The sequence below is a fragment of the Mauremys mutica genome, chromosome 11 (assembly GCF_020497125.1).
Source record: "Mauremys mutica isolate MM-2020 ecotype Southern chromosome 11, ASM2049712v1, whole genome shotgun sequence".
Taxonomy (NCBI): domain Eukaryota; kingdom Metazoa; phylum Chordata; order Testudines; family Geoemydidae; genus Mauremys; species Mauremys mutica.
In genome coordinates, this window is record NC_059082.1 from 77,319,272 (window position 1) to 77,335,094 (window position 15,823).

At 43.7% G+C, this 15,823-nt stretch overlaps 1 protein-coding gene across 1 annotated transcript in view; it reads right to left on the minus strand.

Moving 5' to 3' along the window:
- Positions 1-287: 287 nt before the first annotated feature.
- The window catches only part of FBXL18 (F-box and leucine rich repeat protein 18), a 131,134-nt gene continuing 115,598 nt past the window's right edge, over positions 288-15,823 (minus strand). Inside the window, exon 5 of the mRNA XM_044980671.1 lies at positions 288-778. Within this exon, the coding sequence (XP_044836606.1) occupies positions 745-778 (34 nt within the window). The 3' untranslated portion in view covers positions 288-744. The remainder of the gene's footprint in view (positions 779-15,823) is intronic.

A 15,823-nucleotide genomic window follows, 5' to 3' on the forward strand; every position in this document is an offset into this window, starting at 1 on the left:
TTCTAAACTGAGTTTGGTTCATTGTTGCTCGGCGCCTTTGGTAAATGATCGGCATTTATTCTTCGGAATTGCTAATTAACTGGGATCTCGATAGGTTTTGCTATAAAGACTGGTGTCTGAATAAGAGGAAATATTTTTCCCCTGTCCCCCTCAACTAAAGCCTTCCATGAAACAAAATGTAACTCAGCAAAAAAACAGAACCTCATGTTTCTAGCAAGTCTAACAGTCATTCCCGAGCTAAATTTAGGGTGGCTAGTAAGCAGATCTCAGCAGTAAATACTTGCAGATAGAAGAATTTAATGGTACAGTGGTGCCTAGCATCAGATTATATATAAAAGATAATGGATATCTTGTGCAATTCCCTTTTTTCTGTGCAACATTTTTTGCAGTCCAGTGTCTAGCTGGCTTGTGAACACAGTTCTGCGTTTGGATTGGAAAGGAATGAAATGAGCTCTCTGAAATTTCCAGCCATAAATCTTCTGTTTGCTAATGGGTCTCTTCTCCACCTCTCCCCCCTGCCCAAAATTAAAGTGTAGGAGTAGAGCCTCTGAAGAGTTACCCTGCTCCCTCCTCTTCTCCAGCCTCGTTTACTTTGTCAGCCCCCAAGTTGTGGCGGAGGAGGGGAGAACACAAGATAAGGGGACACTGCATGACTGAGTCGGCCAGTCCTTGACAGGATGAGTTTGATTTGCCAGGAGAGCAGTTGTTCACAAATGTATTTCTCTCGTTTACCCCTGGCAGGCTTTAGCAGAACACGTGGCAAAAAACAAAAAAAATCCTGGAGAAAAAAAAAAAGATAAATGTAAGATGGGAAGGTTTTTGTTACCTGCCACATGATTTCTTAAGTAGCACCTAAATGTGGGGAGGGCCTTGGCTTTCACATACCAAAAAAACTCAAAGACGGTTCGTCTGTTTACATGGGATTCGGTGCCTGGGTACATACACTTCCACCACCTCCACCTTCTGTTTGTTTGCTCCTCCGCTGGCTCGCGCAGTGGCCAGCAACTGGGCAAGTGTTAATAGGACTCCATCACTTACCGGGGGGGGGGATAGATCTGCAATAGCTGCCCCGTGTCTGATTAGAAATTCCGGACTGTGTCTGGGAAATCTCCTCTGGCGAGAGCTGTCTAGGGAGGACAGTGTGTGTCGATCAGAAAACCCAGGGATGGGTGGTTAGGCAGACATATACTTCACACACCTTTAATGATCGCTCGCGTACGTTGCAGAACGGCCAGGTGCTTCCACCAAACCTCTGTGGGTTTCTAACACCTCCTTCCATGCATGGCTGAAAATCAAGCCACGCTGTCGGGCTGCTCTCTGCCCAGGTTTGGGGAATGGGAGGATTGTGTCCCAGACAATACCACTGGGGTCATTCACTTACAAGTTTTAGGAAACTTAATTGCCAGCTGATGAGATCACCCTGGATAGACTATTCATGTGGGCCCTCGTTCTCCCTAGCTGTCCCAGGATAGTTTTTGAACATTGCCACGGCAGCCCTAACAGCTGGGGGTGGGTTCGGTTGTATTTCAAGATAACCCCATTTTTTAAAATGACCTCCTTGGCCTCTGAAACCCGCAGAAGCTAACCTTGCTGGCATTTATTTTGCCCTTTCCCAGCTATATCTTTCTACCCCCTGTCCCCATCCATATCCTCTTTTCCGCCGAGATCTCTACCTTTTGCTGGGAACAGAACGTACTGTCACCGCATCTGCCATCAGCTGCATGTATTTATCTAGCACCGAGTCCCTCTTCTTCTTCTAACCAAGTCTCTGCAATCCCATTTCCAGAAGTGTCGGATGCTGTGCATGCATTTCACGACGCATTTTTAACGTGCTTACTCCACCTTTCCAGAGTGTTTTGAACTGCCAAGCTATATTTAAAGTGTAGAGTCGGTGACTTAATATAGAAAACCCGACACAAATATAGAGGGAGCATAACCTAGGCTATCTTGTCCTGGCTTTGACCGTCACTCAAAAATGGTTATTCCTGAAAAGATGAAGGGATTGCACAAGCCTCGGGCTGTCAAGACCAGTAGGGAGCGGGGTGGAGGAAGGGTGCTGGAGCTGGGCTCCTGTGGAAGCTCCCCTAATGCACCGGTTGATTACACAACTTATAAACAAACTCTACAAAATGGAAACAAAAGGCCTAAGAGGCATGACAAATATACACCAAGCGGAGCCTGGCCCGTGGATGGAAGCCGACTTTAAGCAGCAGAATGGCAGCTTTCAGAAAGAGCAATTACCTGAAACTGCAGCATGCAGGGAAGTGCCTTACCTTTCCGCCCCTTTAGAAGGAAAGGAGAGCGGTGCCTGCCCTCCTCAAGGAAACAGAAAACCCAGACGGGGAATTAAAATCTTACAACCCCTCCCCCCACCTTGTAGAAATTAATCCAGCAAAGCAATTGTTCCCTCCCATAACAAATCACCCCAAAAGGTGTGAATAAAGCTGCAAAGTCGATGCTGATTTGAAAAGGGAGCGAGAATGGTAAGGCCCTTCCGGAAATGTATTAATAGGTGTAATTTGGGAGATGGGAGACGTGTCCCTACTGCTGATTGCCCTTCAGATGTCTGTTGTTGGGCAGCTGGCTTGCACAGAAGCACCACGTTCAAACCCCAGCCAAGCTGGCTTCACCCGCAGAGCCCCCCAACACACACACACACATATACATATATATATATATATCTCCCAGGAGAGGCCACTTCCTAATTTGTAAGAAGAAACCCGCTAACCACCCTGCTGACAACGGGTGAAAAATTTATAGCAAAACTTAAAATGCACTCCAGTGAGGCAGGAGTGGGTGTGCAGGTAGTTAACAAGACACTTTGGAAATCTATCGGCTTTATGTCTTTTTAATAGGAAAATATTCCCGCTATATTAAGATTAATGGCAAAGGGCTCTTTTTTTCTTCATAAATACTGGCTGACTAAACCCAGCACCTTTCTCCTCGTGGCTACCGCGTTAGGCGAGGATGAACAAGCTGTATGTATTAGAAGGAAAAGCTTGTGATGAGCACAGATGGAAAGGTAGCAAGAGCAGGCTGGAAAAATAAATACAAGTGCATTAAGAAACCCTAAAATAATAATAATTAAAAACTAAACTATTCAAGGTGATGGGAACCTCACAAAACAGCAGGACGAGTTCCCTTTTAGGGAACCAGAGTGATCAGTTAGAAAAAGGAAAGGGGGTAACTTGAAAGAGGCTGGTGTCATATTTAAAATTCCCTCTAGACTCTTTATTCTAAATTCAAGGTGCAACAATGCCTCAATTAAGCGATGTTATGCAGCATCCATGTCAGCATAAGGTCCTGTTGATGGGAACCTTTTGGCAGGATTCAAGGAGCATTAATGGTCTGCAGAGCATAACAAGCTTGCCTTTAAAAGTGTTGGTTTATGGCTTAGATCAACCGTTCCAGGTTCCTTCATCAACATCTAACAATTCTATCAACATGGCCAGTTTGCAAATCTGAGTTTGCTTTTAATATTTGCTTTAAAATACCACACACACCCCCGCCGCCACCACACACACAGGTGTTCCCTCGGGCACCCGTAGAAAAACCTTTACTATTTGTAATATGTATGTTAGTTTAAATCCTATCCTGTCAAACTAATTTTTAATGGCTTTGGTTGGAACACTTAAAATAGATTTTTAACTATATAAAATGTGTTAAGCATCACTAAAAGTAAAACTGTTTAATATACAAAGAACACGGTGTCATAGGTGCTGGAACTAGAGGTGCTGACTTGAAGTAGCAATAACAACCCAAATACACAGTTCCTGCCTTTCATCACTGCACACTACAAAAAATTGTTCCAGCACCACTGCACTTAGGGTGACCAGACAGCAAATGTGAAAAATCAGGACAGGCGGTGGGGGTAATAAGAGCCTATATAAGAAAAAGACCCAAAAATCAGGACTGTCCCTATAAAATCGGGACATCTGGTCACCCTAACTGCACTGTGTAAGGACACATTCATCCACACCTAGTGTTCTTTATCAATACTAATCATACATGATGGCTGAGCTCTACCATTATCTCAGAGTTCATGCTGGCTAAGATGTGAGAGCTTACCATTTACACGTGTACCATGGGAGGGAACACTTTATGTCATTCTCTCTAGTGATGAGAAAGGTCAGAAGTGAGCTCACCTATCCAGGTGTCTTTTTATAGGTACCTATGTTTATATAGAGAATAAAGGGCACTTTCATGGGCAGATACTGTTGTGTTTTTATTGAAAGTTGCTGGGGCCATAATCCATGGCCACACAATCTCTGCCCAACAGATAAAGTATCAGCCTTCTAATAAGCACACTTTTTGTGTATGTCAGAGTTGTCCTTTAAATCTATAATCTCCCAACTACATTTACACTGGATATCAAGTTTAAAAACTGTACCCAGACAATCACTACACTCTCCAGTGATCTCACACACAAAAAAATGATTTAAAAAAGCCCTCCATACAGGGGCGGCTGTAGGCATTTTGCTGCCCCAAGCACGGCAGGCAGGCTGCCTTCGGAGGCTTGCCTGCAGGAGGTGCCCGGTCCCGCGAATTCGGTGGCACCCTCCACAGGCATGCCGCCGAAGGCAGCCTGCCTGCTGCCCTCGTGGCGACCGGCAGAGCGCCCCCTGCAGCTTGCCGCCCCAAGCACGCGCTTGGCATGCTGGTGCCTGGAGCCGCCCCTGCCTCCATATCACTTAGGGGTGAAAACTTTTCACAAAGTGATCGCTCAGTATCTGACCAATCAGTCCTCATCCTCAAACGAACCTGGACAGCACCTTCAAAAGACAAGCCTGGGAGCTTAAATTCATAATTATGCTAGACAGACTCTAAAACTCATGGATTTAAAGACACTGGATTTATGGCTTATTACAAACAATCTGTAACCCACTCACCCCCTTTTTTTTGGCAGAGGTGTTAACTGGCCGCTTAACCTTGAATGGTCTCTTGCAGTATGTGTTAACTACTCCTGATAAACAATCTCTTCCACCTGGTGCTGTGACAGTCTGATCACCTATCCCACCCCTGAAGAAGCTGGAAAGCTTGTCTCTTTCACCAACACACGCTGGTCCAGTAAAAGATTCTACCTCACCCAGCTTGGCCTAGTCATTTAGGTCTCTCTGCCTTTTCTGCTCTGCTCTGTGGGTGTTTGATCGGGCACTTTTGCAGATATGCTGCTGACGTTTAGAGTTTCCAATTTGGGTTCAACATTTGAACTTGAGTCTGGCATCATCTTCTGAAACAATACAGTGTTTTGTTACAGTGGAGGATATCACAGTGTAAAATACAAGGGGTAAAAAGCCTGTAATGGAGAAGCGTCTTTTCCTACACAGTACACATAGGAGGCAGACAGTATATCTTATATTTGTTATTTTCCAAACAAAAATAAAATGTTCACCTAATGTCAGAAAAAAAATATAGACTATTAGCCAACTGTGAATTCCAAGACTAAAATTACTGCTTGGAGTCTTAGGCTATTGACATAGCTCATCTATTTTTAAAACCAGTCTAATACAAGGAGAATGCAATTACGCCTGTCACTGGGAAACACTTTCTTTTAGCAGAGAAATGTAAAACATTTAGAATCCAAATTTTCAGTCTCCATAGAACTCAGGGTTATGATAGGGCTCAATATGATAGTTTAACACAATTGTATGTCCAGGCAAATGGGAATTCTCACTCCTGAATGGCAAGATTTTTATGTCATCACAGTGAATTAGATATTTTTTTCTTGAACTGCCTGTCAGTTAAGCCAAGAGTATGTATGTTCCTGGGAGGGGAGGGGGTAGTGTTACATAAAGATTTTATACAAAATCTATCTAGTTTGCTTTAAACTCCTTTTCCCCCCATCCCCAACCCCACAACAGCTGCAGGTATTTTAATATGCATACAAACCTGATTTTAAAATGGAAAAAAAAATATTCACAACTGCTCTTGCCATTTGGATAGTGGGGAACCTTAGCAGGGCGTGTTAAAGGAGACATTAAGAGCGGTGCTTGGGAGATCATACAGCATTTAATCAGCAAGGAACACAGAGAAAGAAGCTTAGAAGTTAGCTGCACTGAGTTCTGTGTCTTTGCTTAGCCTTCTTAAAATTCACTTCTCCTATCTGGTGCTATTTAAACAAACCAAACACTCTATGAACTGGAAAATCCAGATTTGCAACAGCACCCTGAGAAAGCAGCCTTCCTAAAAAAATATATATATATATACACACACACAGTTTCTGCCCAAGGTTAAATTCCAGCATGCACATTTTTACAGCAAATCAAAGATAGTATGTCTCAAAATAAAGAGCATCGTGGAAGACTCAGGGAAGTGAATTAATGCCTGTTTACCTGAAAATGTACTCTCTGAAGCCTGATCAGTAACTTTGGGGCACTTGAATTTTGGTCCCTTAAAAACACCCACCCACCCACACACACACACACACTCCTTCCCTCCCTCCGTTTGGCCAAGGCTGCCATGTAAACCCAAAGCCTAGAGCAAAAGCCCGAAAGAAAGGGTTAAACCAGAATGGTCCATGGAACAGTTCACATATGGTCATAAATAAAACATATTGGAAGTGCCCGGGGGAGTGGGTGAATTCAAGTCACCAGTTTCAACATCCTTTGGCTGCACACACTACATGTTTTGCTTCTGTGCCGGAGAGAAACTCCGAGAAGGTTCAGAGCCAGCTCTAGGTACCTACAGAGCATCCAGACTGGGCTTCAGAACAGCCTAATGGCTATCTTCTTGGCAGAGGGAAGCCAATTAGATAATATCCATATGAATAAGCAAGTCACTGACCCTGAGACTCCTTGGATAAGGGCTGACTAACAAACCGGTGACTGGAGTTCAGTGTGATAGGGAGCAAGCTTGGCCTAGTGGTTCCAGCCCCCAGCGCTGCCACTGAGTTGCTGTGTGACCTGGTGTAACTTACCCTCCCTGGGGACAAACAGGCAAACATTGCCTTCAATGCTACTACTCTGGGGAATAACCTTTGCGCTCTGTAGTGTTTGAAAGAGCAAGCCCATTGTGCCTCAGTTTCGCCATCTTAAAATAGGAATAATACTGCCTACCTTCCCAGGAGCATTGTGATTATTGATTTAATACTTGTAAATGTACTTTGAATCTCTAGATAAAAGGCACTATATAAGCACAGCGTATTAATAATATAAAATAGCTTAAGCTTTTAACAGCTGCTAATGGCCATTAAAACAAAGCATCTATAGCTTTATTTTTAATAGAATCGGAATTTCCATTCTACTCTGTGTATTTCAAAGCCTGCACACACAATATAAATTTACTAGCTCTGGGCCTGTCATGACAAGATGTAATCAATAAATCATGCACCAGTGGAGGCTATTCTGTATGTCAAGTCGGATTTCTACATGTGGGTGTCCAGGCTATGTAGGTGCCTTTCCAGCTCCCTACACAGCTTTAAGAGTCGTTATGCTGGGCTTGTAGAAATTCCAAGAAAATCAAATTCTGCATCTGCCAAAGGAAAGGAACAAGGGGCTCAGTAGAAAACTCTTGCCTGCAAGGAAACTTTGTCCTAATGGGGGAAAGCAAGTATGCTATCCTGGCTTGAAAACCGCTTGTTAAATGCTGATCGTGCCAACTAACCAGTCTGAAAAATCAAAGCCACTAACAGATTACCATGAATGTTTGTCTGGAGCATAGCACATCCTGATAGGTTCAGTAATGAATGGACGAGTTTTATTACAAGAACAATCCTAATCAAAGCAGATGCTCTTCTGCTTCTTTCTAGGCTGCTCCAGAAGTAATTTCTATAACCAGTCACCTTAGTTGAGATTTCAGAAGTTTCCCCACTAAATCCCTTAAACAGCTCATCTCTACACTTCATATTTTAAAGGACAGGGAAGCAAGCAGCAGAACTCCTATTCTGGCTCTAGGTGGTCTGCTGCAGAGGGATGCTTTCCTGTTTCTCTATTTATAGTTCCCTTTTGCATACATTGTTCCAAAATTTATTTGCCTTCCTTTAACTCTTTGCCAAATGTTCCCAAACAACTGCCACCATTAAGGGGCCTTCTCCTCCCCCTCACTATGTATGGTAGAAGGCAGTTGAAACTGCATGATAAGATCATGCTGAAGGGATGGAGGTGATGTGCAGGATGGAAAAGGCCAGTAAGCCGATAGCACCCCCTACTGAATAGCCACCAACAGCCCCTTCAGCCTAACTCCAGGTTTTTGAATACAGAGAGTGTTAAGGGATAACCTGGCTGGAGGGATGCTCCAGCTACTCCACACAACCCATACCCCCAGACCCTTGGCACCCTTGGTGTGGTAAATTGCAATGTTGATTACTGCAGATGGGGCCCAGCCAGTGGCCACATGGCATTTCTGGGGTGTCTTTACAGTCACCAAGAGTGTAGTGATAACCAGATGTAGAGTGCAGCCTTGATTATTCAGCCATCCTGGGGAAATCTCCGAGTAACTTTAACTAATCAAGATTTTAGATAACAGAGAGACCTGGCACTTCACAGATGTCAGGGGACGGGTCTCTGTTGTGGAGAAGAGGGATTTGGGGTGAAAAGGCGCTCAAATCATCCCGCCTGAACAAAAGATACATTATTTCAAAGAAGATACCTCAAAACAGACCACCAAGCGGGCCTTGTGATTATTGGTGACACATCGCAGGCATATTGCCATCAGAAAGAGGGTACCACAATAGTAAAAATAGCTATTAGAAAAGTTTCAAATAAATATCTCCCAGCCACTATATTGCAAAACAAATCTTCAGCGAGGCATGTGGTAGTTCCTGGTGGGGGAGCTCCCCTTGTGTTGGATAATTGCTTATCTGTTGGGGAGGGGTGCTCACATGCATCCAGTTTCCAACATGTGCAAGAGAGACCAACCTGAAATTTCAGCTAACCCCCTCCCCACGGATGGATCTGTGCCTTGAAAAATGTGTGCACGCTGCAGCTGCTTATTGCAAGAAAAACCCTCTTCTCACCTAGTAACACATCATGTCCTCCCTGCTCAAAGCTGCTTTTGACTAATGCTTCCTCCTCTCTGTGAATCAGGACTACACTGGGAGCCTTGGCCCAATGAATTCTACTACTGAAATTGTCACCACGGCTGTATAAACAAACAAGGCGCACTGTCTACGCCCTCAGTCTGTATTGTTCCAGCACCGGTTCCTCATGACAATGCTTTATTTATTTTCCCTCTCTTTTCATACAGTATCCAGCTCATTTGTTAGCCAGTGGCTAACGGTCTTTTTTCACTTAAGTTAAACTAGTTGCTTTGCCAGTCCAGCCGTCAGTGGGCGAAGAAGGCAGCCGTGCTTGCAATACAATAAGAATAGTAACTAATAAGTGGCACTGCTGCTTAGGAGAACATGCAGACACCTGCCCCAGTTCATGGCTCAGTGCATCTCTTACTGACAATTCATCTGCAGGTCTACGAATCTGGATGTAAGGAGGTGACCCTATTCAAAGGCTTTCTTGAAATGCAGGAGAAACTCTCTGGAAAAATAGACTATCAGGCATAATCTCCATTTCCATGGGAGCCTCCATCTCCTCTGATCCTTCAAGGACATAAAGGTAGTTCTTTCTGCAACAGCTTGTGTTGGCTTGCAAAGGGTTCTTGCATTAAATGATGGGGGGGACACAAACTATTTCATTGTCTTCTTGAGGGATTTCGGAGTTTGCAGGAAGATGCTCTGTTTCATCCGTTCCTCCCCCCCTCCGCCCCCTTCTAGCTTTTTATTATTCTCCTGCATTTGCTTTTATGCAGGAACCAGGGGGAAAAAAAGGCATAATTTCCCATGGCTAATTCTTTGAAATAATTCTCTCTTCTTTTTCATCTCTCCAATCCTCTTCTGCATGTGTCTCAGTCTCTAAACACAAACTCAGAGCGAGAAAATCCTATGGCGAGAGATCAGTCTCGAATGCCTACCTTCCCTGCCCTTCCCCCCACCTTCCTTTTATCTCAGGCATATACATTTTTCTGCGCAGAACAAAGTTAAAGCCAGGGTCCCCATCCAATTTCCTGCAACGTTCGTTTCGCTCTTGATTTTTTAAAATCGCGTCCTCATGATAAATAGAACAACAATCACCTAGGAGTCTAATTCAAGCAAAGGGGCACTGTGGCCACCAGCTGCACAGATAACTATTAAATCCTGGATACCTGCACAGATTTTTTTTCTTTTTTAATATTTCCTGTTTTAAGAATTGGGAAGGATTATCTAAAACCTCATGTTTCAAGGCTTAAACCAGTCTCTAGCTCTTATGAGTTAGGGGGCGGTTTCCACAGGGGAAAGATTATCCCACACCTGCCCATGATGGGGTTTCTTGCACCTCCCTCTGAAGCATCTGCTGCTAGCCACTTTACTATTTGCAGGACTGGGACAGGCGGGTCTAGGTAGGGTTGCCAATTTTGGTTGGACGTATTCCTGGAGGTTGCATCGCATGACATACTCTTTAATTAATCTTTAATTCCTGGATGGTTGGCAACCGTAGATCTAGGCCTTCCCAAAACTAAAGGCCTCCTCAACTAATGAGAAGGAGCCACTAGCTCAGGTTGCAGTTGAATAAGTGAGACAATGGAAGAAAAACATGAATGGGAGTGAGGTCAAAGGTGGAGAATGAGGGAACCAGAGGGGTAGCACACAACAGAGAACCCCAGACAGTGTCCACTGCCCTTCAAAGGCATCCCAGAAGTCAGTGGACAACACTTAGAGGAACTCTGCCCAGAGGCATGACTTGTTAAGGGACTGGAGATAGGCCCCTCGGTCGCAGAGCAGTGCCCCTATCCAGCTTCCTCCTCCGGCTATGATGGATGGGCATCTTGGCTCTGGCCTCTGCAGGAAACAGGCTACTGGACTAGATCCACGGGTCTGATCCAGTCTGGCAGTTCTGTGTTTAATAGCGTGAAGTCCCTGTCTGGAGTTAATGTTTATCAGCTGGTGTTTTCCCTTTTTTGATTGTTAGTGATTGCCATCCATAACATCAATCATTGTTATTGATTGGCTTCAATCCAGACACTTGCATTTATAAACTAGGATCAGAGTTGCAAGGTTTGATTAGCATAGACCATAAGGAGGGGTGGGGGTGGGAGGGTGTTGGAGAACAGTTCAGCGAGCCTGAGTCTCTGCTTGGCAATGCTTTTCAGACACCAGCATTTGCCTTTTAATTATTATTTCCTTAAAGACAAGGAGAGCAGCTATAGACAAAAAGGCCCTTCTTGTAGAGAGCTGGAATTTGATGTCATAACAACTGTTTTTGTACCATGCCTGTTAGAAGAAAGAGCTCCGCGGGAGGGGGAAGGAAAGATTTAATTATAGAGCTGCATTGTGATTTTGCACACATAGCTGGCGGTTGTAATCAGGTTACAAGTGTATCTGATTTTCTGTTTTCTTTCTTTCTTTCTTTTCTTTTTTTTGTGTGGTCCAAATTAGTTGCGTATGTTTGGGTGTCTCTGAGACAAGCTGTTATTTGGCTTCTCTGAAGGAGATTTGGATCAAGTGAACAACATTTCAGAAAAGAAACCATTACAGCCCTTTGCCCGGGAAATAAACGCATGCCAGGGTTATGCAGAAATCGGACAGTTGCATATGTATCTAAAAGGTTAGGGTGAGTTTGGATTCCCCATCCTTCTCTTTTCAGGTAGTGCTTCCCTTGCAAGTCTGCATGAAAAAGAAATGGGAAAAATATTTCTTCCCTCATATTCGACCTTAGGAACCCAACTCCAGCATATTTACTTAGATTTCCCCCATAAATATCCATGAGAGATTTTGAAGGTTAGGAGTTTGATTTCCTTCTGTTGGGAATGGGGAAACAAATATTAAGAAGGGACTTAATATTTTCCCCAGACCACGTGAGCTATGCTTCACTTAGGTTTTGTACAGGTTGTTCATTTAGAAATCCATTGTTGTCCATTCACATTCTTTTTTACATTTCAAATAACAAGATTATTTCCCCAGGGGGTAATATCCTGTAATTTGAACACAATAATGGGAATAAATTAGTTACTTAGAACTAATAACGACAGCCTGACTCCAATATATATAGGAACTGTAACAGCTTTGGTTAGTTAAAATGTAATTGTGTCAACAGATGACATTTTCTTTCAAAGGAATCTGAATGACTTAATTAAATTTGTTGGGGGTGGGGAAAGAAAAAAAGAGAGAGAAGATTTTTGTAGGTTGGGTTGTTATTTGCTTTATGGCTGGGGCAAGGACTAAGGGAAAGAGAACTGGTAACAGTTCAGCGCAGACTTTCCTCATCTCATTGTATGTTCACAACGTTCCTGCATTGCCAAGCCAGACACAAAGCAGAAAAAAATCTAACGAAACTAGAGCTGTTTGAAACTAGTTAGAATCAATTGCTCACTTATTTTTAAGGTGACTTGGAGCAGGATGCAAAAAATCCTTTTTGGACATATTCCAGTTTAGGCCCCAATCAGGCAAGTCTGTTCCAATAATTATTCTGGTGGGAACAACAGAACACGGTGGACTCTTCCAAGGTGAATAGTCCTGGGGGGAATGGAGAGGGGAGAGGTACTGATGAAAGTGTAGAGTATTATTAGACATTTTATTTTATGGACACTTCAGATTGTGAGCTTACCAGGATATGGGTCATATAATTTTTTCTGTTTAGAAAATGCATGGCCCAGTATGGCTGCTACCAGAAATAAATTAATTAATTAATCAGATTTAGGGCAGTGGGGGAAACGTTTGCTCGGCCCACTCACTCCACAGCGCCCACAGCGCAGCAAGCTAGGGCATACAGCTGTCGCCGCGCTGACCCCATAAGCAGGAGGAGAAACTAGCATTGCCAACCCTCCAGGAGTGTTCTGGAGTCTCCAGGAATTGAAGAGGCATCTTGAATGAAAGATTATGGCATGTGATGAAACCTCCAGGAATAGATCCAACCAAAATTGTCAACCCTAGGAGAAACCTCAGTCCAAGAAGGTCCAGTTGTTTTCCCACCCAACCTAACCTGGACCCAACACTTGCAGGGCTCTGCTAGGTGCTGTACAAAACACAGAACAGACAAACAAAAAACAGGCCCTGCCCCTAAACGTGCTTGCACTCGAAGGGTACGTCTTCACTGCAAACCCTAACCCTCTCCCAGCCACACACAAAACCCTCTCATCAGAGCTGGATGCTGCTTTCAACCCAGGCTGGTAACTCACCCACTTCGCAGTGAGAATAAATCACACAGGCATGGATAGTCCTCCAATGCCTTCCCACAATTCCCTGTCTCCCTGAAGGACAGACAAGTTCTTCCATAATTCCCAGGGAAAGATTCAGACTGGCTCAGCTTACTGCAACGCATAGAACCATGAGACGTGCCCCCAGAAGTCTTAGCAATGCACACAGCAGGGAGTGTGGCACAAGTGAGGACTCAGGCATGACATTGCAATGGCATTGCTCACACAGGCTAGGCCAGGGGTAGGCAACGTATGGCATGTGTGCCAAAGGCGGCACGCAAGCTGATTTTCAGTGGCACTCACACTGCCTGGGTCCTGGCCACCGGCCCAGGGGGGCTCTGCATTTTAATTTAATTTTAAATGAAGCTTCTTAAACATTTTAAAAACCTTATTTACTTTACATACAACAATAGTTTAGTTATATATTATAGTCTTATAGAAAGAGACCTTCTAAAAATGTTAAAATGTATAACTGGCACGTGAAACCTTAAATCAGAGTGAATAAATGAAGACTTGGCACAGCACTTCTGAAAGGTTGCCGACCCCTGGGCTAGGCTCACCCTAATGCTGATCACCTGAGTTAACTCCGCAGTGAAGACATTGCCCAGGAGTTTACAACAAAGCTGGTTAAATGCCTTCCTGGGCCAGGTAATTGTTTAGTTAGACAAAAGCAATGTTAGTTATTATATCTTCTTTAGCTCCTTCCATGCCTGGTACTGACGTTTATTTGGTACTGTTGTTTATTTGGTACTGGTCATCCTTGTCTAATATTAATGCATTTAAAAAAAAAACAACCTTTATTCAGCACCTCCCCGCTCTCACCCCCCAGCAAATTCACCCCTGCTTCAGTTTGCAGCGAGCCTACAATAACCTTTCACTCTGTTTCAGTTTAAGAGGTTTTAAAAGATAATGATGGGTTGTTCTTCCTACTGTCCTCAGAGGCCTACAATCTTGTCTTGTATTTTTTGCTTAGGCGATTGTTTTTGTGATATGCCCTTGAGAATTCCTTGAACTTAGCCTTCATTTCTTCCTCTGTCTCCTCTCCACGCCCGTCCCCGGCTCTGCCTGTATGTGTAACGACTTTCAAAGCATATTAGCAGCACTGTTATGGAACCCACTTGAAGAGAATCCAGCGTGTCTCCACGGTGCCCCTTGCTTTTGCTATGACAATGATTGGGTTTAATCGCTGTGTACAGCACACTTCTTTGTTTGTTTTCCCAAAGATTCACACAGTAAAATATTTTCTTGGCACCCTTTGTCTGTCCATCAAGAGACCAGGCCACCATGTCATAATTGCTACAGATCTCCCACCATTTAGTGGAATCAGCAGTAATTAGCGTCCGAATCCTGCAGTTCCATGCAAATGGTCCAACTGAAGTCCCAATGGGATGATTCCCATGAGCAAGGGCGATCGGATCAGGCCCTCTCCCCCTTACCGGCACTCTGAAACGGCTTTCCTAAGAACTCCAAAAGCCCCTGGCTGTTGGGTTAGTAACATGTCCTGCTGCCCACTGATTGCTACATTTAAAAAAGTCTAAAAACATTTCTTTTAAAACACACTTTTCAGCCTCGGTACATTAAAAGCAAGTTTCCTGCTACAAAATATTTCTAGGATCAGCTTCTAGCTGGGTGACTGCAGGCAGTCTCAGCCTTCTCCAGAACTCATTTTCCCTTGTTTATCTTAAAAATATTTCTGTGCTGAGGTCCCACCCAGTGACAGGGAGCCTTTAGAAGCCAGCTTCAGCCTGACACACACGCTGTTGTTTATCTAGAGAGCTTTACAAATGGCTTATTAAGCCCAAAGTCCTGTTTACTTCTCTGAAGAGCCCTATAGGAAAACATAGCAAAGCACCCAGCCCTCAGGCAGCTTCCATTGGCCTTAGCAGAGTCACTCTTTATGCTTTACCCAGAGACTGCGTTTTCAAAGTATCTTGTGTTTTCACCCTCTGCCTCATCCGGCTACATGTATCAATATAATTAAGACCCCTCTAGAGACAGATCAGAATCCGTTAGCTGTTACTAAGTTTTCAAGTTACTTGGAGCTTTAAGTATGAAGACATTTATGGTACCAGCATCTGTTATCTATCTTCTTATGGCACCCATCACTAATGTCAATGCAGCCGGGTTGCCAACTCTTAATCACGTGATTACATGCGACTCTCCGTCTTTTTTAAAAAACAAATTTCTAACCATTCTGGTTGCAGAGAAAAAGCTTGAAAGTGTGACTTGAGTGTAACCTAAAGGTCAGATTGCAGAAGGCAAAGAAAGAGAACGACACTTTTTTTTAAAAAGAGTCGCATGATTTTTTGCGGTCTAACTTGGGATTTTTGAATACTTAGGATAAGCAACAGAGCAGATATTAATAAAATTATCCTAATACCCCTTGGGAGTAGGCAAGTTTTATTCCAGTTTCTACACAAGTGGAACTGAAGCACGAAGATTAAATTACTTGCCCAAAGTTACATGCAACATTTGTGGCAGATCTGGGAATTGCACTCAGATCTCCCAAGTGAGAAAGGCTGCCTGCATCTATTCGCCTTTAAATTTAAATACTATACGAGTGTTGTTTATTCAGCCTAGTGATTGTTGCTTTTTAAAAATACACACTATTAATTCAAGGAAGTCCTGTGGCCAGTCTAATACAGGAGATCAGACTAGACACTTA